This window comes from Rana temporaria, chromosome 2 (genome assembly GCF_905171775.1).
Source record: "Rana temporaria chromosome 2, aRanTem1.1, whole genome shotgun sequence".
Taxonomy (NCBI): Eukaryota; Metazoa; Chordata; class Amphibia; order Anura; family Ranidae; genus Rana; species Rana temporaria.
The window spans coordinates 401,075,000-401,100,818 of NC_053490.1; the positions used below are offsets into that span (position 1 = coordinate 401,075,000).

A 25,819-nucleotide genomic window follows, 5' to 3' on the forward strand; every position below is an offset into this window, starting at 1 on the left:
CAGGCCACGCAGGGCCGACACACCCAACAACAACATTTACAATTGACTGACGCATACCCACCCCCCACCCCTGACTCCAACCCCAACCTTGACCAACCACCCTCCCATAGCAGTCCAACAGAGAAACACCTTGTGAGATCCATAAAGTATAGTGCCCGCAGGCATCCCTAGCTCAATAAATTTAGAAACAGGTCACATTCAAATACTCAGATCAGGTGTATAAATCGTTGTATAGCATCATTATTTAGCGTAGATTCCAGGCAGTGGCGGAGCCCTCAAAGAGTCAAACTGCAGCTCTAACCCACAGTGTCCGATGAGTCTAGCCATGCCTGCCAAACCCTCCTGAATTTCTTATCACAACCCCTCGACCTAAAGGTGGCATTGTACATGTGTATTACAGAGTTAATCAGTCCTTTCCAGAAATATAGAGTAGGGGCATTGGAGTTTTTCCATTTCAGTAGAATAGCCTTCCTGCCATAAAACAACCCAATATTCAAAAGGGTACGATGTGCCAAGGAGGGAACTACCTCCTCAACCAACCCGATGAGGCAGACCCTAGCAGTCAGAGGAACTGGGACACTCAGTACTCCCGACAGACACTCAACCACCCCTGCCCAAAAGTTCTGAATTTGAGGGCATGTCCAAAATATGTGCTCCGAGCCCGCTGGGGTAAAATTGCACCGCCAACACTGACCAGTACTGGCGGGGTAAATACGTGACAACCTGGCTGGGGTATAATAAATGCGATGTAAAAATTTAAATTGGAGCAGCGCTATTTTTAGCGCTGCAACGCCTGAAAAACTCCTCAGTGTGAAAGGGGTTTTAACCTCCCTCTCGTGAACGCAGAAGAATCGCGCCCAGGATAGGAACATTTTAACCGCCGAAAAATTGTGGCACGATTTTCCCACGCTTCTGTGTGTTCATGCTTCACGTGCTTGAACTATTTCCTGGGAGTTGGCAAATGGTTTTAAGCTGAACTCCAGGAAGACTTACAATTAATTACATTTAGCTTGACACAATGTAAATACGCTTATCTCATACCTTATGGGCTGCTGGGGAAGCTAAAAATCACCCTCTGCACACTGACCACAGAAGTTTACTCTTACAGTAATCTCAAGTTTCCAGTTTCCAGGCAGAAAGAACAGTAAATATATAATATAAAACTGCATGCAGGGCACTGGACAAACCACTAGGGACAAAAGGGATGTGAAATGATCTCATACAGTAATGTAATCTTAAAGATTACAGTGTACTGTATGTGTTATATTTTGTGTATTTTTTTAATTTTCCGCCAGGCTCTGCCCATGTGAATGGCGACGCTTGCAGGGAACGGAGCCTGGCACACAGAGGCACCGGGCGGAGGACACAGCCCACAGACTCAGTGGGGGGACATCGCAGGATCCTGAGGACAAGGTAAGTATACTGCACCAGGATCCTGCAATGCAATCCCGAGTGTGGCTCGGGGTTACCACTAATAATACTGAAATTTAACCCCGAGCCTGTACTCTGGGAGGAGTGCAGGTAACAGTCGTGTTAGTTCTGAGGAAGAGGTTAGTCCTTGAAACACGTTAGCCTATTGGATCTTCACATTCTCCTGTCACATGGTATGATGTACTATGGACTGGATGATGCTGTGCTATGTGATGAGCTTTGATGCTATTGTCATTTTGTGAGTATATAATTACCCCATGTTATATCAATAAAGCTATGGTTTTAGGATAATGCACTAGGTCAGTGCGTCCTTTTTTTTGTGGATCCAGTTGTTCCAGACTACCCCGGTAGTATGAGGGCAGCAAAATGAGACTTATCCATACAAGCCAGGATGGAGATATAGCTTACTTATATTGAGCAAGCCCACACCCAAGTGCAGGAGATTTTGTGTTTGTTACCATTTGCATTGCTGCGGCCAATCAGGGCCCTAGCATGCACTGAACATCCCGCTGAGCACCCTGCAAATTCGGGTGTTTGACAAAAATGGGTGCTGTTTGGGACTGATCCGATTGGCTGGGTCTATTTTAAATACGACCATAGACACCAAAAAGCATTGAGACTTTCATGTATGAATGGTTTGACTCTAATGCCTCATTTACACTGAGCGGAACGGTTCGGGTCGGTACAGTTTGGAACAGTTAGAATGGTCCGGTCTATTCTGGTGAGTATTTCCACTGCAAGTCGGACCGTCAGGGGCCATACAGGGTTTAGAAAAAATGCCTAGCCTGTCCATCAACCAGTGGAATGTATTGTATCTCCGCCCTAACCGAACCATTCCATTTTCTAAGGAAATAAGACCCCGACCCTTTTTGAAAATTGTGCCTCACAGAATTGAATGGTGCTATGGCACCATGTGGTTTTGTGTGTGTGAAAATGCAGACGGTTTGCTGATGAGTGGGGAGTGCCATTAAGAACTAATAGTGGTTCATTTCTCTCATGCCGGGAATGCACACAATTGTGTGTGCATTCCCGGCATGCAATGGCGTGAATTTAGCCTTAGTAAAAGCCAAATACAGTCAGGTCCATAAATATTGGGACATTGACACAATTCTAATCTTTTTGGCTCTATACACCACCACAATGGATTTGAAATGAAACGAACAAGACGTGCTTTTACTGCAGACTTTCAGCTTTAATTTGAGGGTATTTACATCTAAATCAGGTGAACAGTGTAGGAATTGCAACAGTTTGTATATGTGCCTCCCACTTTTTAAGGGACCAAAAGTAATGGGACAATTGGCTGCTCATCCATGGCCAGGTGTGTGTTATTCCCTCATTATCCCATTTACAAGGAGCAGATAAAAGGTCCAGAGTTCATTTCAAGCGTGCTATTTGCATTTGGAATCTGTTACTGTCAACTCTCAATATGAGATCCAAAGAGCTGTCACTATCAGTGAAGCAAGCCATCATTTGTTTGTTTGTTTTTTTCAACCTAACCCATCAGAGAGATAGCAAAAACATTAGGTGTGGCCAAATCAACTGTTTGAAACATCCTTAAAAACGCACCGGTGAGCTCAGCAACACCAAAAGACCCAGAAGACCATGGAAAACAACTATGGTAGATGACCAAAGAATTCTTTCCCTGGTGAAGAAAACACCCTTCACAACAGTTGGCCAGATCAAGAACACTCTCCAGGAGGTAGGTGTATGTGTGTCAAAGTCAACATTCAAGAGAATACTTCACCAGAGTGAATACAGAGGGTTCACCACAAGATGTAAACCATTGGTGAGCCTCAAAAACAGGAAGGCCAGATTAGAGTTTGCCAAACAACATCTAAAAAAGCCTTCACAGTTCTGAAACATCCTATGGACAGATGAGACCAAGATCAACTTGTACCAGAGTGATGGGAAGAGAAGAGTATGGAGAAGGAAAGGAACTGCTCATGATCCAAAGCATACCACCTCATCAGTGAAGCATGGTGGTGGTAGTGTCATGGCGTGGGCATGTATGGCTGCCAATGGAACTGGTTCTCTTGTATTTATTGATAATGTGACTGCTGACAAAAGCAGCAGGAAGAATTCTGAAGTGTTTCGGGCAATATTATTATCTGCTCATATTCAGCCAAATGCTTCAAAATTCATTGGATGGCGCTTCACAGTGCGAATGGGCAATGACCCCAAGCATACTGCGAAAGCAACCAAAGAGTTTTTTAACCACTTAAGCCCCGGACCATTTTGTTGCTAAATGCCCAGGCCAGGTTTTGCGATTCGGCACTGCGTCGCTTTAACAGACAATTGCGCAGTCGTGCGACGTGGCTCCCAAACAAAATTGGCGTCCTTTTTTCCCCACAAATAGAGCTTTCTTTTGGTGGTATTTGATCACCTCTGCGGTTTTTATTTTTTGCACTATAAACAAAAATAGAGCGACAATTTTGAAAAAAATGCAGTATTTTTTACTTTTTGCTATAATAAATATCCCCCAAAAACATATATAAACATTTTTTTTCCTCAGTTTAGGCCGATACGTATTCTTCTACCTATTTTTGGTTAAAAAAAATCACAATAAGCGTTTATCGATTGGTTTGCGCAAAATTTATAGCGGTTTTACTACTAATGGCGGCGATCAGCGATTTTTTTCGTGACTGCGACATTATGGCGGACACTTCAGACAATTTTGACACATTTTTGGGACCATTGTCATTTTCACAGCAAAAAATGCATTTAAATTGCATTGTTTATTGTGAAAATGACAGTTGCAGTTTGGGAGTTAACCACAGGGGGCGCTGTAGGAGTTAGGGTTCACCTAGTGTGTGTTTACAACTGTAGGGGGGTGTGGCTGTAGGACTGACATCATTGATCTAATCTCCCTATAAAAGGGATCACTCGATCGATCGATGCAGCCGCCACAGTGAAGCACGGGGAAGCCGTGTTTACATACGGATCTCCCCGTTCTTCAGCTCCGGGGAGCGATCGCAACGTCCCAGATCGCTCCCCGCGGGAATCCGACCACCGCATGTAGCGGGGGTGGGTCCCGATCGGACCCCCGACCCACAGGAAAGGCGGGGACGTACCTGTACGCCCATCTGCCTGTACGTGCTATTCTGTGGACATACATATACATGCGGCGGTCGGCAAGTGGTTAAGGGAAATAAGTGGAATGTTATGCAATGGCAAAGTCAATGACCGGACCTGAATACGATTGAGCATGCTTTTTACTTGCTAAAGACAAAACTGAAGGGAAATGCCCTAAGAACAAGCTGGAACTGAAGACATTTGCAGTAGAGGCCTGGCAGAGCATCACCAGGATGAAACCCAGCGTCTGGTGATGTCTATGCATTCCAGACTTTAGGCTGTAATTGACTGCAAAGGATTTGCAAAGTATTAAAAAGTGAAAGTTTGATTTATGATTGTTAATCTGTCCCATTACTTTTGGTCCCTTAAAAAGTGGGAGGCACATATACAAACTGTTGTAATTTCTACACCGTTCACCTGATTTGGATGTAAATACCCTCAAATTAAAGCTGAAAGTCTGCAGTCAAAGCACATCTTGTTTGTTTCATTTCAAATGCATTGTGGTGATGTAAAGAGCCAAAAAGATTAGAATTGTGTCGATGTCCCAATATTTATGGACCTGACTGTAACTTGATGGTATGTTTTTAGATTGTGGGGAACTGAAAACAAATACAAAACACAGAGCAGACACATGCATATAGTAACCATGAGACAAAACCCGGACCCCGGTGCTACAAGGCTACTGTTATAAGTACTGAACCATCAAGATGAAAAAGCTTTAATCCATCTAAGCAAAATGTCATGCTAATAACACCATCATAAAGAGAATTCATCATATAGATAATTACAAAGTATTGGATAATAGATGGCTAAGCATCCATTTCAGTGATACTGGCAAAGGTTATGTTGACCTGTTAATTCCCTGGAACAGTGACAGAGGGAAAGTTCAATTAATTATTAAGCTGTCTGGTTGGCTCTGAATCAAATTTCAAGATGAATTATGTAACTTGTGTAACACTTGAACAGTGACCAAAAACGAATACAGAAATCAGACAGCCAGCTCAGATCAGCACTACCCTTGAACATACTAAATGCAGCCAGACAAAATACATCTAGCTGGTTGCTATATATGCAATACATCTTCTAAGCTTATGATATGGCACATTCCCAATGGCAGGCTACATTACTGACAGAATATTCAACAGATGACCTATAATTCGAGATTTTCCTAGTTTGTGACGGAAAATATTAATTATATGAAGACAGGAGGCGAGTATCTTATGCATTATCTTTCTTTATTAATGCCCATAGCAGAAATACAACTTTTTCAGTAATTTCAAGTAGAAAAACGTTTAACTGAAAGAAAAGAAAAAAACTACAACACCCAGCAGCCCTCAGGCTGGGTCTGCCAATCATGAGGCAGGACAGCCGGCATATAAGGGGCTGCCTCCTTAGACCCTTCCTCTTTCTTGAGGCGAATCGGCAGGAAACCTGGAATAGAAAAAACAGTTAGAAACACCGGGAGCCTGGCAAACTGGAACTTCCGAACAGGATTCAGTCGACGGCATCCATGCTCCGGATCCGGAACGCAGTAGGAACCTCCACTTCCGGTCTGTGGTGCACAAAAACCCATGGATCGAAATGGGAACCGCAATCCCGACGGTGATATTGAAAAACGAAGTCCAGGGGCGTATCAGCCTCCGACCTGTAGGATGCGTGATGCAATGACCTAGAACGAGAGAGACAACATCGTGATAGGGTTGGGTTGGGAGGGAAGATACTCGCCTCCTGTCTTCATATAATTAATATTTTCCGTCACAAACTAGGAAAATCTCGAATTATATATCAGACAGGAGGCTCATATCTTATGCAAGTTCAAAGCTACAACAATGTATATATTAAAGATAACAGTCAAAATAAACTACAAAACTGACATAGATATGTGTTCCTCCGGTCTAAAGCAGAATTGGTGGAAGGTGGTCGGGACGACCAGTCCGCCGCTAGCAGTAGGTCCTAGAGGGAGCCTACCGAGGTGACGACCTTAATAGCCACCGCCCCTCAGGAGGAGTGGGCACCAACCAGGGTTATGTCAAACCCTGTCATTCCCATGACCGACCGTACCCCTCTGGCTAGCGTAGTCGAGGAAACCGGAAAATGAGGTTAACGTAGGAAACGAGGAGTAGGGAGAAGTGCGAAGATCGCAACGGGCCGACAAGGACTCGCAAGTCTGTCGGCAGCGGGACACACACGGCGTGGATGCGCGGAGAAGAGCGGGTAGAAAACCGCTTGAAGTCCCGTCTTTGTCCTAAGAACTCCGGAAAACCTGATTCTGAGGCGAGAACTGACGCCTGGAAACGTCCAACGTCCGGACGCCTGACACACGTTAGGCGGAATCAGATACGAGAGGACAGTAAGTTTGAAAGGCAGTAACCTCAAGATAGAGTGCCATTGTCCCCCCCAGTCCGAGGACCTGGTCAGGGCCTTGGTCACATCCAAGAGTGTTGATACTTGGGCGAGATGGGCGTTTCAAACCTAACGCCTACCAAGTCGGCACACCGACGGATGTTTACCCACCGGGCAAGTCTACAAGGGAGCGGTAGGCTGAGATCGCAGAGCGATAGACGTTAAGGGAGCTAAAGGGCCTCCCGGAATCAAAAGTCCGCCCAACAGTTGGCCACTACAAACCCAGGCGCCTGAACGGGATCAACCTGTCGTTGATCACACCGAGAAACCCAGAGAACCCCGGCTGATCGAGATGCCGATCTATTCCCGGGTCCAGGCTAAGGAAAAAAGGGGATTCCTAGTCGCTCTTGAAAAGTCGCTGTCCGCGACCGGCATCCCGAAACCAACCCTGCGAAGAGAGGTAGGATGTGTTTCGTGAGTAGAGGGTGCAGATCCCCTTTCGGACTGGCAAGGAGATGAGGGGAGTGAGGAAGCAACCTGGGGAGATCCACAGTCCTCTCCAGAAGGAGGGGAAAACCATGGTTGTGTCGGCCACCGTGGAGTGAGCCGCACGACTGATGCTCTCAGGTTTGCTACGAGAAGGAGGACCCAGAGGGTCATCGGGAACGGGGAGAAACGCGTAATGTGTCCCCAGTGACCAGGTTGGCCGAGGGCGTCCACAGTGTGCGCCTCCGGATCCGGCTCCCGGTTGTAAAAGTGCGGGAACCGCTAGGACTGGATCTGGGGCCCCCAAAGCGATCAACGTACTGGACTGTGGTTACGTTGTCTATCTGCAAGAACACACAGCAGGTTGATGTGTGTGGCAGTAGACTTCTGGTGGCAAGAAAGCCGCCGGGATTCTAGTGATGATGTGCAGCAGAGATTCCTCTGTGGACCGCGTCCCTCCTGTGGACGAGGGGCTGCACCGAGTACCCCAGCCGAGGCGGCTGGCATCCGACCCTATGACGAAATCCGGTGTAGAATTGACGACGGACTCGCCGTTCCGTTCGACGGCATGACGTAAACACCACCGTAGTTCCACTATGGCTTCTGCGTCCAAAGTGACTTCGTCTGCATAGCGAAAACCCTAGCGAAGGTGTAGAGCCTCGAGTCTCTGGGGGGCTCGATAGTGAAGAGGGGCTGGGAAATGGCCTGGATTGACGCCAATAACAGGCCGACTAAGCGAGCCAGTCCGCGTAAGGACACCCGTTGCTTGCCCAGCACGATACTGATCTAACAGTGGAGATGCGGCCACGCTGAGCCTTGGTCCGTGACATTGCAGACTATCCTGGGCTTGAACCCAGAATCAACTGCATGCAGGGCAGGCACCCTAGCCCTGAGCTAAACCTGCTCCTTTGCAGATGGCGCCTAATTGGTCATGGGCAGCCGACGGATCGCTCGGTTGGTGTGATTTATGAGGAGTCCCAGATCCTGAAGCGATCCGCCCGTCCAGGAGGCGTGTTTGTTCGGCAGGTGAGGAGAACGAGCCATTAAGAGTAGGTTGTACAAGTAGATGATCCACCTCGCCACTGTTCCGCAGGGTGCCGTAATTTGGTGAGATTCCACAAGTTAACACTGGGCGATAACCGTCCCACTTTCCCTGACCAGGAAAATGAATGCTTGTTTGGTCCAAGATATTGCAACTCGTTGTCTATTAGGACGGTGTACAGGTTTGAAAACCCGAATGGGATGGGGGACCAGGTCCATGTCTGGTGATCCCGACTAACATGTCTACGGCGGCCGATCTGTGTTCTGATTCGGCTAGGTGGGACCGTTGGGGTCAAAGGTCCAAAGATCTAAGACCCTGTCCTGTGTGGTCTTAAAAGGTCCTCTCTATTCCCCTAGGAATACTCCCCGTGCTTGGTGAGATACCTCAAGAGTATGGGTCCACCTCGGGAGTGTGCACAACCTTACTTGGTAATGGAAAGGCGGGCATTCCGCCCACAACATGTTTCGTTTAGCTCTACCGACCGATCTCTGGATCCAGTATATGATATATTGGGGTGCCCAGTCACCGGAGTGTGGATGGAAAATCGCTCCCTGATCGAAAAATGGCTCTCCACGAGAGTCCAATAATGTTTCACCCTGGGACACAGGGTTGGCGTCGTCATGAAGCGCCATGTGCCCACTGCTCTCATAATCATCGTCATCATCCTCAGACTCAAGGTGTTAGCCGCCTCGGACTCCGTGGACTGTTCTAGAAGAATCCACTAATGAGTCTGGCTTAGCCCGGCTAGTGGACTGCTGCCTCTGCATGTGCATCTCCCCGAGGCTCGGGGGTCAGTTGGAGTCTGGGAGGGCAGTGGGTCGGCAGTCCTGGGAGGGTACTGCCTGGGACATGTTATTTACTTCCCCTGCCGGGGAGTCGGAGGCGGTGTCATTGGGACACCTTGCCCTATTTAGGGGCGGTATACCATTGCCGGGGCGCAGGCGGGTTGGAACCGACGCCATGGTAGCCTGGATGGACCTACCGATCAGTTCTTGAAACCTGTGCCGCACTGAGGTAGGCTCGGCCTGCCAGGACTGTGTCCACCCCGGCAGGGGTGCTAGCAGGGGTAAGGTCCAATCGTCAACCACAGGAGAAGAATCTGCTGTCTGCGGACAGCACCGTAAACAGCACAGTAACATATGGAAGGCATGTACAGGAACATGCTATAGATTTATTTATTTGTTCGTACATTCATATAAATATTTATTTATTTATTTATTTATTTAGATTTTGTTTATCTATATTTTTATTAATTATTTTCCTGATAAATGAGGTATCTATTCTAGGGAATAAATTCCCCAGAAACAAGGATTAATGAGTAAATATTTATTTATTTATTTTATTTATTTATTTATTTTATTTATTTATTTATTTATTTAATTTATTAATTTATTTATTTAATTTATTTAGTTATTTATTTAATTTATTTATTTAAATTTATTTATTTAATTTATTTATTTATTTAAATTTATTTAATTATTTAATTTATTTAATTATTTAATTTATTTAATTTATTTATTTAATTTATTTATTTAATTCATTTAAGTTTATTTAATTCATTTATTTCTTTATTTAATTTAATTTATTTAAAGACATATATAGATTATAGGGATGGTATCGCAGCTTCCTGCCTCCAACACCGCTGACAGCTTGCGGTGGGAGGAGAGTCAGGTGAGGAGAGCCTGACGAGATTATAACTCCAGAGGCGAAGTCTCGCGAGACTACGGCCTCTGGAGTCCCTACTGAGCCGTGGATGTGAGGGACAGAGCGATCGATGAGATCCGCTCTGTCCCGTCCTGCTCGGAGATAGGGAGGGGGGGGAACGCCGAGGTGTCACCCGGGTCGAGAGAGGCACCGTAGACGGCGAGAGGGGAGAGGAGCGGCCGCGGCGGAGACTCCGCCCACCGACCGAGTGCGCGAAGGCGAGCGTGGGGAGGAAGGAGGGGGGGGGGGAACAGCTGCCCAGAGATGGCGCCCGCAGAGGGAGCGAGGGAACAGCACGGACCCCGCACGGAGGACGCCGCAGCGCTCCGGCGCCAGGGAAGGGGAAAACCCAAGTCAGGATGACTAAAGTAACAGAATTAAAGTGAAAGATTTCAAAATAAGGCTCAAACATAACTACCTGACACCGTGCGGTGTCAGGGAAAACAGACATAAAAGTGCAAAAATCGGGGGAATAACAGGGGGGACCCCCCATATTCCACAACTCTCCAGATAAAACAACCAAAATTTTCAACAAAACTACCTGACATCGGGACATCCGGTATCAGGGAGACAGATGTAAAAACATAAAATTGGGGGAATACAAGGGAAAAACACCCAATATTACACAATATATTAAACATCATTCAACAAGGTAACCTGACACCACATTCGGTATCAGGGACAATATATATATATACAATCAAGGAATAAAGTTATATGAAGTACTTATCTTGTATGCTCTGCCATGAGCAGAAAGAAAGAGGAAGGGTCTAAGGAGGCAGCCCCTTATATGCCGGCTGTCCTGCCTCATGATTGGCAGACCCAGCCTGAGGGCTGCTGGGTGTTGTAGTTTTTTTCTTTTCTTTCAGTTAAACGTTTTTCTACTTGAAATTACTGAAAAAGTTGTATTTCTGCTATGGGCATTAATAAAGAAAGATAATGCATAAGATATGAGCCTCCTGTCTGATATATAATTACATTATATACTTTCATTAAATAACATCGGCATTATAATAGTAATACATTGCAAAGGGTATTTTTGACAATCCTATATAAGCTTACTTGAAACTTGCATGCTTTTCTCCTCTGTTGCTTACATTTAAATGTTTTAAGGACTACATATCCCATGATATGTTGCTGCATGAAAGCTTTGATTCTTGTACTGGTTTCTGCCTCCTGACAATCCTCCTCTTAGCTGCTCTGTAGTTCAGCAGGCAGGCTCTGTAAAATGTGTGACACAGACCTGCCTACTCACAGGGCATATTGAATATGGGCCACAGAACACAAGGAAGTAATTGTGTGGAGATCTTCACAAAGTAGGTTTACAGACTTTAAAATTACTCAGATTAATATAAGTTAGAAATAATTGAAGTGCAATGTGGAAATTAATATATGATTTAACATTTTAAGCACAGATACACTTCAGTTGTTCAAATTTACAATGACTTCTGTTAGCGACTAGTCAGAGTATTAAAATACAGATCCATTTACAGATTGAATTTCCATCAGTTTAAAGGGGAGGTTCACACAAAAAGTGAACCTCCGCTTTTTGGACCCCTTCCCCCCTCCGGTGACACATTTGGCACCTTTCAGGGGGGAGGGGGGTGCAGATACCTGTCTGAGACAGGTATTTGCACCACTTCCGGGTCTGATCCCTGCGGGGAATCCAGCCTGTGACGTCACTCCCCCCGCTGTCTTCTGGGAAACACTGTTCCCAGGAGAGAGCGGGGACCAGTGATGGCGTGCCGCGATCCTCGCACATGCGCAGTAGGGAATCGGGCAGTGAAGCCGTCAGGCTTTACTTCCTGATTCCCTCACCGAGGATGGCGGCAGAAGTAGCCAAGGACCGAGCAATTGCTCAGCCTTGGCTGCTGACATTGCGAGCTCGCTGGACAGGTAAGTGTCCATTTTTTAAAAGTCTGCAGCTGCCGAATTTGTAGCTGCTGACTTTAAAAAAAAATAAAAAATCGGCGGAACCTCCGCTTTAAGTGATATAGTGGGATATGGAACAACTTGCTCATCTCTGTATTGACTAGATCATGACAGATCATGTCTTACCAGATGTGTACATTTTTTGTGCAGTTTAAGGCCCCGTACACACAACCAAACATGTATGCTGAAACTGGTCCGCGGACCAGTTTCAGCATACATGTTCGGTCGTGTGTAGGTGCGAGCGGGCAGAATTCCAGCAAACATTTGCCCGCCGGGCCTTTTCCCAGCGGGCAAATATTCCTGGACTTGTTTTAAAACCGTCCGCTGGAATCCTGCCCGCTCGGACATGTATGGTCGTCAGTACAGACCTACCGTACATGTCCGAGCGCCCGCCGTCCCTCGCATGCGTCGAATGACTTTGACGCTTGCGTGGAAGCATTTAAAAGGCAGGCCCGCCTACGTCGCCGCGTCATCGCCGCGGCGATGGCGCGGACACGCCCCGCGTATTGTTTACGCGCGGACTTCTGTACGATGACTGTACTAACCATCGTACAGAAGTCCCCGGGCAGACATGTACGGTGAAAACGGTCCGACGGACCGGTTTCATCGTACATGTTTGCCCGGCCTAATACTTAGCACAAACTCATAAAACTGTTAAATGTATGTCCCACGATCATTTCCTGGGAATGACTGATTTAATATATGCAGATAAAAAAAAGAAGTATGACTGGCTTATGCAAGAATCTGAATATTCAGTCTAAATGCCGTTCTAAACCCTGCTTTATTTTTGATTTTTGAACAGGCCCCATTTGGTTGATGCACTAATGTGCAAGAATGCACCACATATTAGCACATTTATTGTGACAGACTTATCTGACAAACAAAGCCCTCCAGAGCTGAGCTGTCAACTTTGTTGGCACTTCTATCTTTGTCCGGTCTTCCTTCCAGGTCTGTGCTTTCTGCCCGATTGAATGGTTGGTCCTTGATGACATCACTATCATGCATGCGCACAGGAGTTACCATTGCCTCATGGTGCTCTCTGCATTCACAGCACAGGTAGTGTGCCCTAAATGCAGAGGTAACTGCTCATGTGCTCGTCCTTACAGGATGTATCTAACTTACAAGCCAACCTCAATGCACTGTTTAATAGGGCAGCTAGGTGGCAAATGAGGTTTAATGTTGATACATGTAAAGTTATGCACTTGGGGGCTAAGAATATGCATGCATTATACATACTGGGGGGTGGGGGGGTACAACTGCAGGAATCAATGGTTGAGAAGGGTCCGGGGGTTTTGGTAAATCATAAGCTTAACAATAGCATGCAATGCCAAGTTGCGGTTTCCAAAGCAAGCAAAATCCTCTCTTGTATTAACCACTTCAGCCCGAACCATTTTGCTGGTCAATGACCGGGCCACTTTTTGCGATTCGGCACTGCGTCACTTTAACTGACAATTGCGCGGTCGTGTGACGTGGCCCCCAAACCAAATTGGCTTTCTTTTTTTCCCACAAATAGAGCTTTCTTTTGGTAGTATTTGATCCCCTCTGCGATTTTTAGTTTTTGCGCTATAAACAAAAATATAGCGAAAATTTGGAAAAAAATATGAATATTTTTTACTTTTTGCTGTAATAAATGTCCCCCAAAAATATATAAAAAAAAAATTTTTTCCTCAGTTTAGGCCGATACGTATTCTTCTACATATTTTTTGTTAAAAAAATCACAATAAGCTTTTATTGATTGGTTTGCGCAAAAGTTATAGCGTCTACAAAATAGGGGATAGTTTTATGGCATTTTTATTACTATTTTTTTTTTACTAGTAATGGCGGTGATCTGCGTTTTTTATCGATACTGCGACCTTATGGCGGACACTTCGGACACATTTTTGGGACCATTGGCATTTTTATAGCGATCAGTGCAATAAAAATGCATTGATTACTGTAAAAATGTCACTGGCATGAAGGGGTTAACACTAGGGGGCGAGGAAGGGTTAATTATGTTCCCTAGGTGTGGTTTAACTGAAGGGGGGGTGGGACTGACTTGGGGAAATGACTGATCGCTATTCATACATTGTATGAACAGACAATCCCCCTGACAGGACCGCGAGCTGTGTGTTTACACACACAGCTCCGGTTCTCGCTCTGTAACGAGCGATCGCGGGTGCCCGGCGGTGATCGCGCGCATCGGCACCAGGGGCGAGCTAGTGGCTGAAATGCACAATCACTTAATATTACATGATTTTGCGCAGCCGAGCCGACCTGCCGCCGTAAAACTACGGTGGGCGGTTGGCAAGCGGTTAAGAGAGCTATGGACTCCAGAGAGAAATATATAATTTTGCCGCTGTACAAATCATTAGTAAGACCTTATCTGGAATATGCAGTTCAGTTTTGGGCATCAGTTCTCAAAAAGGATATTGGGCAACTGGAGAAAGTGCAGTGAAAGGCAACCAAACTGATAAGAGGCATGGAGAAGCTCAGCTATGAGGAAAGATTAGAGGACATTTATTTATTCTCTCTTGAGAAGAGGAGATTAAGGGGGGATATGATCAACAAGTACAAATACATAAGGAGTCCATATAGTGAACTTGGTGTAGAGTTGTTCACTTTAAGGTCATCGCAAAGGGACAAGGGGACACTCTTTACATGTAGAGGAAAAGAGATTTCATCTCCAAATACAGAAAGGTTTCTTCACAGTAAGAGCTGTGAAAATGTGGAATAGGATCCCCCAAGAACTGGTTCTGGCCAGCTCAGTAGATTGCTTTAACAAATGACTGTATTCTTTCTTAAATGTACATAATACAACTGGGTACTAACATTTATAGGTAAAGTTGATACAGTTAATATCCAATGACCTCTCAGGGGATCAGGAAGGAATTGCTATAGCAAATTGGATCATGCTTTGCTGTTTTGTTTTTTTGTGCCTTCCTTTGGATCAACTGGGGGTATAGGATTGGGTATATAGGATTGTAGGATTATATTTTTTCTCTTTTATTGGTTCAACTTGATGGACTTGTGTGTTTTTTCAACCTGAATAACTATGTAACTATGTAAGTGGTGTCCTCAACCAGAGCCAACATCACTATCTCCTAAAGGGCACTGTTTAGGATCATTTACAGGGTTCCTACAGGCAAGTCCTCTTATAATCTTACTGGTTGTGGTAGAGGAGTGATGGACATGGATTTTCACAAGTTATCAAACCATGGATAAGATCATTACATCATTTGGCCTATATTCAGTAGCTGACCACAACGATGGGGACCCCCCTAGAGAAGACATTTAGCCAAATTGAGCAATCTAAGTGTGATAGGTCAAAAATCGTTATTGTTCAGCTCATTACAGGCAGAGCAAGGGACACCTTTCGGGGGCTATACAATCCCCCTTCATCAGGGCTGGGTGAAATGGCAGCATGTTAAATTAATTAAAAAGTACTCCTAAGCAGACTGATCTGCAGGCAGAGGATGTTCTAAACAATAGTCAGTGCTGGTGCTCACAGAAGAACTAGCAGTGTTTGAGACTTTCTGCCATTTCACCCAGCCCTGATGAAGGGGGATTGTGTGGCCCCCAAAATGTGTTGGATGTTCTGTGCCCTGCTTATTGTAACCAGTTAAACAAGAAAGATTTTGAACTCCTAAGAATTTTTCATTTGGTGCTCTCTTTGACCTATTACACCAGCTTGTAACTGGACAGTGAAAGGAAAAGCGGCAGACTGATAAGCGCCCCTCCCTGTAATGCCTAGTACACACGGGCCAAATGTCGGGAGATATCGACCAGTTCAATAAAAACCAGCGGACATTCAGACCGTGTGTATACCAGCTAGTCCGACAAAAGCCAGCCGTTTGGCCAGCTTCTGTCGGACAAGCATGCTGAAAAACCAGCAGCCGACCGTCTCCCGATCAGCCAATGGCTAAAAGCACTGACCAGAGTGTTCTGGGGAGGGGGGTCGTCCCCCTGTCAGAACACAACAGCTCAACGGGGAAGATCGCTGTACTACTGTCAGACTGTTAGTACAGCGGCTCCGACCAGAGCTTTCAGGGTTTTTTTTGTTTTCACCAGCTGGGTGAAACAAAAAAATCTATAAGTGTGTACTAGACTTAACTCTGCTCCCTCCGGCTATCACAAATTGATTTATTTTCCTGCTTCTCCTTCTCCCAGCTGGGTGCTGTACTGGAAATGCAAGAGGCGGATATCAAGTCAATGTGAGATACTTGCACTGCTTTAATAAAATACATTTAAATTATGTATTAATGAGAACAGAGCTGCATTTGTTTGTGATGTTGTATCTGTCTGGAGAACTCCATTTTAAACTTTACATTATACAGTGAGAATAGGTCACAGCCATGTATTTAGTACCCTGTTTCAATAAAGTACATTTTTTTGTCAATGAACAGGAAGTGGCTTTTGTGAAACATTACTTCATAATGACATAGAAAATTAGAGTCTTAACATTTATAAGCAGACACAGAGGGGACAGAAGGCTGAGGCCTCGTACACACGACAGAGATTCTCGGCAGAATTCGCCGAGAAACTCGGTCAAAACCCGGATTCTGCCGAGAATCTCTGTCGTCTGTACAGTTTTGGCTCGATGGAGCCGCCGAGGAGCTCGACGAGAAAATAGAGAACATGTTCTCTATTTTCTCGTTGGCCGCGTTGTTCTATAGGAGAAGGCGGCCCGCCGAGCTCTTCGGCGGCTTCATCCCAAAACGAGACGAGGAACTCGACGTGCCAAGCACGTCGAGTTTCTCTGTCGTGTGTACGAGGCCTTAGGCCTCGTACACACGACTGAGTTTCTCAGCAAAAACCAGCAAGAAACTTGCTGGGAGATATTTTTTTGCTGAGGAAACCGGTCGTGTGTACATTTTCGTAGAGGAAAATGTCGAGAAACTCGACGAGCCAAAAAGAGAGCAAGTTCTCTATTTCCTCGACGGGAATGGAGAAACTTGCCTTGTCGAGTTCCTCGACAGCCTAACAAGGAACTCAGCGAGGAAAACTATGTGTTTCGCCCGTCGAGTTCCTCTGTCGTGTGTACGAGGCTTCACACTATTGCCCACTGTTACAACAGCTTATGTAGCTATGGAACAACCATGATGTAACCCCTATGTTACAGAAAAAAATGACAAAGGCTGTGAACATCATAGCATAACGAATATCAAGAAGATAATGATGAAAGGAACAATAGCATAGGCCAGACCCAGTACAAATGCCTTGTACAAACGATGAGAAAATCGGATGAAAAATACCGCTTTCGAAGCGATGGTACAAAAACCTGAGCATTAGTACACCGCTTTCAAGACCTGATCACGTCAATTCATGTAAAATTATCTGAAAATTATCTGAAGGGACAAGCATGATCATTTTTCTCATACGATAACAGAACAAACAATTTTTGTATAATCATAACAGCACAAAATCACAACACCAAGACCACGCATGCTCAGAAATGAAAGAATACATTACAATACAACACATTACATCACTTTCAAAGTTATATTCTTTCGTACAAGAATTTTCGTAACTTTAGTAACTTCTTCATTTTCAATATGAGACTAGCATGCAAAAAAAACAAAAAACAACGGATGATCATTCATCCGATATTCTTATCATGTGTATGAGGCCAGGCGTAAGGCCGCATTCACGCGACGGGCCGTTCGGGTCCGCCTGTCACAGACCTGAACGGCCGCTCAATGCATCGCTATGGAGCGTCGGATGTCAGCGGAGACATGTCCGCTGACTTCCGACCCAATCCGATCCGCTAAAAACAGACGTATGGGGGCCACGTCCCCATCCGTCCATGCGGATCGGGTAAGATCTAATGAAAACGGACATGCTGTCCGTTTTCATCAGATCGCTCCATAGGACACAGCGGTGCCCGACAAGCCCCTCCCCGCTCAGTGAGCAAGGAGGAGCTTGTCATCCGTCGGCTCAGCGAAGACCTGCAGACTGATCTCCCTCTGAGCTGGCGGGAGCAGGCGGACTCCGTAGGAACGGAGTCCGCCTGTGTGAATGGAGCATTTGTCTCAGTGATGGGAGCTCTCATTTTAACATTACATTTTTATGGTAGGAGCTGGTTGTATGATATTAAGGTGCACTGGCTATCTAGCTGCTTGGATTTGTCTCCAGATTATGGAAATTTATGTTCAATCACCCAAGAATCTTGCAGACATGTCAGCATTCATTTCTTCTATCTTGATTTTTTACTGCACTGTCATTACTGTGCCTGTATGAAATGGCAATTCAGATTAGATGACCCTTATCACTCAGCCTTGATGAAGAAACAGCAGTCTCACAGACAGGTCAGGTGCAAAATGTCTGGTTCAGACCCGGTGAACCTTAGTACAGTTGATAAAAATACAGAGCTTTGTTCTTTGGCACATCTCGTAAGTTTCTAAATGTAAGAGACATACTCAGACAATGCTGACTAAGACATCTACCCTTCATTACAAAAGTTACTGGCAAATTGCTGATTACACAAATCCCCCAAAGAAAGAATATAAGTAGGATTCCTTATTTTAGAAAAGTTTGGAGAGGCTCTATCTGACACATATTTGGCAGCATTGGACAGTTTTTCCACATATCACTTATTAATTTGAAGAAACACTAATCACATTTTATTTTTAGCACGCCTCACATATTGCAAATATATACCGGTATAACAGATTAAAAAATATCTATATTTATGTTTAAATTATTTTAAGAGGTAGATGTGGTATTAGAAATATATGTAATGGCCTAATAGTTTTTTTGAAGTATGATGTCACTTTCCAACAAAGCTGCTATATTAGCTTGTTGGACAGCAGGAGAAAACCTGGGAGAAATATGGAAGGTGTTATTGCTGATATCTTTTTCTGAATATACAATTTAATTTCCTGTCAGGGTAGAGCGTGCCTGGAAACGCACCCGAAAAAAAAGATTGGGCCTACGCAGCGAACAGCTGGCGCAGAGGTGCCCCAATCAAGGATTCGGGCTGCTGTGTTCCGCCCCCTTCGGGTTCGAAACAAAGGGGGGGTATATGTAAGAGTAGGAGCTACTGGCACGGTAAAATGGACACAGGGTATGCACATTTGAGAGGTGCAAGACTACAGAGCATAGATGTGGACTGGAGAAGACTACTTTTGCAGCTTTCTCCAGATTTTGGTATTTTGTCAGGGAGCTCTATAGTTTGGAGATTCCACAGTGTCTGGGGTGGGACGGAATCTCCAACCCTGTATCCAGGTTTTGTGGATGATCAGCAGGGTGTGTGCTCAGGTGAGCACAGCCCTTTATAATGAGAGTGTAGGAAGATCTCATGGCTCCCAGTTGTAGACAGCAGGTCTCCAGAAGTCAGAGAGGCTGTAGAAGACAGTTAGAATGTGGGTGACTGCAAGAGGCAGCCAGAACATTGGTAACTGCAAGAGGCAGAGCTGTAGACGCTGAAGTGAAGGGGCCAGATTCACAAAGAGATACGACGGTGTATCTACAGATACACCATCGTATCTCTGACTTACACTGGTCCTATCTATGCGCCTGATTCATAGAATCAGTTACGCATAGATAGGGCTTAGATCCGACAGTGTTACAATGTGTTACACTGTCGGATCTTATTTTCGATTTAAAAATGGTGCCGGGGGCGTTCCCGCTGATTTACCTTGAATAATATGTAAATCAGCGAGATACGCAAATTCACGAACGTACGCGGACCCGACGCAGTCTTCTTACGACGTTTCCGTAGCGACTTTCCCGTCGTATACTTACCCCTGCTTTTAACAGGCGCAGCCAATGTTAAGTATAGCCGGCGTTCCCGCGTCGAATTTGAATTTTCTAACGTCGTTTGCGTACGCTGATTCACAAACACTCGCGTCGCAAGTCACGCTCACGTCGAAACCACTGACGTCCTAGTGACGTCAGTGGGAGCAATGCACGCCGGGAAATTCCCCGGACGGCGCATGCGCATTTAAATCGGCGCGGGAACGCGCCTGATTTAAATAGTACACTCCCCCTAGCCGCGGAATTTGAATTCCGCCGGGGGAATTAGGATCCGCCGCCGCAAGTTTGGAGGCAAGTGGTTTGTGAATTAGCCACTTGCCTCTCAAACTTGCGGGAGCGTATCTTAAATCACGTAGATCGAGCGGATCTATAAATCCGCTGATCTACGTGAATCTGGCCCAAGCTGTCTATGTTGAGGAGTCCGCTGGTCTGGGCGACCAGGATAATGTGCAGAAGTACTGCTACAGAGAGCCAGGTGGGCTAGTATTTTCGGTTTTGTATTTGATGGAGAAGAACCCCCTGCGTGGCAAAACCTTTGATTGTACTTTTATTTTGGCCTTTTTAATAAATATGGGCTACCATGCCCTTAAATCTAGTCCCTGACTGGTGTGAATCACTGAAAAAAAAACGCATACCACGAGAGTTAACAACCCCCAACCTCTACAATATATAATGTTTGGGGGTTCTGAGTAATTTTCTAGCAAAAAAAAAGGACGAAAAGGGACGAAAAGAGAAAATAGTATTTTTTGTACTCACCGTAAAATCCTTTTCTCTGTCGTCCATGGACGAACACAGCCTTCACAAATCTTGACATATGGGTTATGTTCCTGTTCATAGGAAAGGACTAGGCAGAACATGTTAGATATTTAAATACATGTTACTTTAACAGAGTTGAACAGCCTCGCCCAGGGGGCGGTCCCTCCGGACATAATCCTCCGCCCTGCAGCATGCAGTCTCAGTTCGTAACAAGCAGTACAAACCTAAAAGGGAGGGGTGGGTGCTGTGTCCGTCCATGGACGACAGAGAAAAGGTTTTTACGGTGAGTACAAAAAATCATATTTTCTCTTTTCGACCATGGACGGACACAGCCTTCACAAATCTTGACATATGGGACGTCCCCAAGCAGTGTAAAAAAAAACGATGGGTGGGAACAGTATTAATAAAAACAAACAACTTCACCCCAAAACAAGTAGAGCTCCTCAACGGAGGAGGTGCAACTTTAAACAGCCGCCTGCAAAACCTTGCGGCCGAAGGAAGCATCTGAAGATGCACTCACATGAACCTTGTAAAATTTTGAGAAGGTGTGCACTGACGACCAAGTCGCCGCTTTGCACACCTGTGAGACAGACACTTGATGTCGGAAAGCCCAGGAAGCAACAATTGCCCTGGTTGAATGTGCCGTGACCGGAAAGGAGGACGCCCGCCCCTTAAGAGCATAAGCCTGAATGACGGTCTGCCTGATCCACTGAGAAATGGTGGCTGACGAGACCGCCAGGCCCTTTTGTGGACCAGACACCGACACAAATAGCGAGTCAGGCCTCCGAAACAGAGCCGTAGCAGACAGGCACGTACAACGTCTAACGTATGAAGCGCAACCTCTTTTGGATGCGCCGGCCGAGGATACAAGGATGGAAGTACAATGTCCTCGTTAAGGTGGAAGGCCGAAACCACCTTCGGAAGGAAGGAAGGCTGCAGGCGCAGCACCGCCTTATCCTTATAAAAGGACCAAGTATGGCGACTTGCAAGACAAGCCCGCCAATTCAGAAACACATCTGACAGAAGTAATGGCCACTAAAAAGGCCACCTTTGAGAGAGTGTCAAGAGAGGAATTTCTCTGATATTCTCAAAGGAAGGTTCCTGAAGAAACGAGAGCACCAGATTCAAATCCCATGGAGGAAGAGTTGGTTTAATAGGGGGAAGCACATGATGAACCCCCAGTAACAAAAGGTACCCACCAGGGAATGGGCCGCCAAAGGCCGTTGAAAAAACACAGCCAAGGCTGAAATCTGTCCCTTAATGGTGCTTAAGGCAAGTTTCTGATCTACTCCACGCTGTAAAAACAGCAGGACCCTGGAAACCGAATACGTCCGTGGACGTCACCCCATCTCTTCGCACATAGAGATGTAGGCCCTCCGTGCCCTCAGCATGGTTGAGATGATCAAGTCCGAAAGACCTCCATCCTCCTGTCAGTATGGTCCTTGAAAGCAGTTACTTTATTCAACCGAGCGACTAGGGGGTAAACCACCGGAGGACAAGCCCATTTTTCCTTTTGTCCGCAAAAGGATAACGGACCGCCAGGCACTGAGGGACCACAAAGGACTCATGCGGCTTTTCCCATTCCTTATCTATAAACTTATCAAAGAAGAATACATAAGGAAAAACTTTTACAGAGCGGTCCGATTTGTGCAACCCAAAAGAGACTGACCCCTCTGTGGACGCCTTAGCTTAAGAGAGTCCCTCACAGCATTGATAAGCGCACTGACAAGTGCCCTGTCCTGCACTGACCCGGGGGGGGGGGGGGGGTGTCAAGGAAGATCCTGGTCCACATCCTCTGAACACCCAGAACTGGGGTCCTGTGCAGAGCATACCCCAGGAGATGGCAGGGGAGGGGGCGCTTTTTACCCCCCTTATGCCTACATGCTGCTTCTACCCTGGCAACAAATGATTCCAGGACTGCCGACAAAGTGTCCATGGGAACCACAGGTGCAGGGGCACCAGCTGCCACCTCTGGCATGTTTGGGGAAGAAGGACCAGACACTAACTCCATAACACCACAGACAGCTCTCAGGGACCAATTAAAGACCTGAAAAGTCCATCCTCCTTGCTGCACAGACCGGGGGGGTTACCCAGGGGACTCACCAACCCTGCAAGAGACTGCTCAGCGCCGCTTCCCGCCCTCTGTACACAGCGTGTGTGTGAGGAAAATCTGTGAGGAGAATTGTGCTGCGCGCCGTTCAGGAAGCCAACCCTAGAGGCCAAAACCCCACAAGGCCAAAACCCCACACCAAAATGGCCGCCGACGCCTCAGAGAAAAAAGGGCGCGACCACAAGAAAATGGCCACCCACAATATCAACCTGCGCCATAGCGCGGCCACGACAAAATGTCCGCCAATGGGAAAAAGCAATAGAAACAGCAGGCATACTAATAATGTGTCGGCACTGGCAAAATGGCGGCGGAGCACCGCAATGTGGATGAGAAGGCAGAGGTAGGGACTTCCGAGGCAGATCACCCCCCCATAAAAAAAAGGGGCCCGACACCCCACAGTCCCCCACCGGGACCCGGAGTCCCCCCACAGGTCCGCCCCGGTCGCAGCGAGCCCTTTAGAGCAGAAGGGGAAATGTGACAGAGAGCAGGGAAAGGGAGGATAGGAGAACCCCCTAATCCCAGGAATGTCCAGCTGTTCCAACCCGCCGAGGCAGGAGGAACCGTACTTACCCGTCCATGCGAGGACTCGCTGGTGCGTTCCTGACAGGCCTACAACCGAGTTGGAGTAGCTGTCGGCCCAGTCCACTGTGAGTGAGACAGCAAACAGCCCATTCATATGTGGACCATGGAGCAAAAAGCCCACCGGCCACCCCTGGAGCCATGGAGTATGTCTTGGCCGACCCAGCGCGTAGCTAAGGTCTGCTCACGCTCAATGGCCGGACTGGGAAGACTACAAGGATCTATATTATCCAGCCTGTCACCCAGCCGGCAGTTAATAGAAGAATCTCAAAAATAAAATAAAATTAAAAAAATTCTTCAGGGCACTGGGCCCAAAGGAAGCCACGTCCTTCTCCTCTGCTAGGTAGAAAAAAACTGAGGCTGCATGCTGCAGGGCGGAGGGTGATGTCCGGAGGGAACGCCCCCTGGGCAGGGCTGTTCAACTCTGTTAAAGTAACATGTATTTAAATATCTAACATGTTCTGCCTAGTCCTCTCCTATGAACAGGAACATAACCATGTCAAGATTTGTGAAGGCTGTGTCCGTCCATGGACAAAAAGAGAAATTATGATTTTTACATGAAGGAGCGAAGTGTCAGAATTGGTTTGGTAGGAAAGTGGTTAAGTCATAGTTTTTTTACTAAAATGCCATTTTAGTTTTAGTCGTATTTTGTTTTAGTTTAAAAATCTAAAATCGAATGGGTTTAGTTAAAATTGTAATGTATTTTTTAAGCATTTCTCTAAAATTGACAAACTCATTATATAAACCTGGAGTACAAATCTAACTACATGTTATTATTTATGGTATTATAGTTTGAACATTACAGACACAAATCTACCCGTTGTGATACATACATACATCTGTTAATGAAACTTCATTTTATTTATAAAAACAAAAATATTGATTTTTGATAAACAGAAGTGCATCTTTAAAATATATATATATATATATATATATATATATAAAAAAATGTAAACTCTATTGGTTGTAATGCACATATTACCTGAAAACATTATCAACATTAAATATTAATACAAAAAATAGATAAAAAAAGCTTCTATTTATTTCTATTTATTTTTTTTGTTTTCTTTTCAACTTTCAAGTGTTTTGTGGTAGTGCAGTGTTAATTTTGATGTCAAATTTCAATTTACTTTTAGTCATAGTCTACTAAAATACCATTTTAGTTTTAGTCGTATTTTAGTAATCTGAATTGTTTTTGTCATATTTTAATAGACTAAAATAGTGTTCATTTCGTCAACCAAATTAACACTGGTGTGGAACTCACATTTTATTTGGCCACTTAGTTGATAACTATTAAAAGGAGACAAGATTTCTTTACAGTCTTACCTGTGCCAGGGAGTTGTATTTTCTAAACAGCCAGATCAGTACAAGCATGCAGATACTGTAATAAACAAATACATAGAGTTAAAATGCAATGTTTACAACTCTGACACTTCACACAAAAAGAATTATACATCTTGATAAGAGCAAGTAAACTATTTTTAGGCCTTGTTCACACAGTTTGATTACATTTGTGCCCCAAGCAGGGCATGGTTTACTGATGCAGGGATGCAATATTACGTGCATCCTTGTGCCAACAGTCCCTTTCATGTCTGTTGGGACACGGGCTGCATGAACCCAGCTGCCCCCAAAATGACATCTATGTGGGTGAAAGGCTCCAAACGCAATCAGGGTGAGTTTGGGAACAGCACCAACACGGATGTTATATTGAGCGTGTAGCTGCTGTGTCCCAATAGACATAAATGGGACTGACAGCACATGCAGGTAACACCCATGCTGGTGAAACGCGGCCCTACATGGGGCATGGATGTAATAACCCACCTGCAAACAAAGCCTTACTAAACTGTAAAGTAACACTACATGTGTAGCGCCCTGCTCCTGTTGAGTAGTCGCTATTTGTAAATTTAGTTATCTGAGCTGTAGTTTAGCTCAGAATGATTTTGCCAAATTATGGGTTTCTGTTCCAGTTCAGCTGTGTTGCACATTTTCCACTTTACTGTGGGTGTCACCGTCACCGGGAGTCAAGGTTGGAAATGCAGTGAGTTGGGTGTATTGAGTGCCTCTTTACCCAGAAGCAGCCCAGTGGGCGTGGTCTCGACCGCTGTGCATTCTGGGAGGGGGAACTTAAAGGGGTTGTAAAGACAAAAATATTTTCCTCTTAAATTAAAGTCTGACAGTAGCTGATAAAGTAAAAAGTAATGTTTTGCATTATAACTAGTTTGATACCTGTTGAAATCGAGCTGTTTTATTCACCTCCAGCACTCCTGAATCATTATTCTCACTGACTTCCTGGTTTGCGGTGCGCATTCATTCTTGCTACATCACGGCCTAATGGGAACAACAGTTCCCATTAGGCGTAGCCTCCATACCTGTGAGGGATAAGAGAGCATCTTCACGCAGGGCTGTAGTCATAGGGAGGGGGTGAGCACATTCTGCTTTCCACCATGCAAAACGGCTCAGATGCTGGTGGAAAGCAAGAAGAGGAGAGACAGGAAATGGCATTTTCAAACCCGGATTACTGTATTTTGGAGGTCAAAAGGAAAAACGAGGCAAGTGATATTTAAATGCTCTAGCTTACAGCAATCAATTGATCTAATAAAAAACGAACCTTTAGTGTTCCTTTAAGGGAT

General features: G+C 45.4%; 1 protein-coding gene across 1 annotated transcript in view; it reads right to left on the bottom strand.

The window, feature by feature from the left end:
- LOC120927438 (cyclic AMP receptor-like protein A) overlaps nucleotides 1-25,819 on the bottom strand; it is a 712,728-nt gene that overhangs the window by 628,842 nt on the left and 58,067 nt on the right. Inside the window, exon 3 of the mRNA XM_040338115.1 lies at nucleotides 24,516-24,570. Coding sequence (XP_040194049.1) covers nucleotides 24,516-24,570 — 55 coding nt within the window. The remainder of the gene's footprint in view (nucleotides 1-24,515; nucleotides 24,571-25,819) is intronic.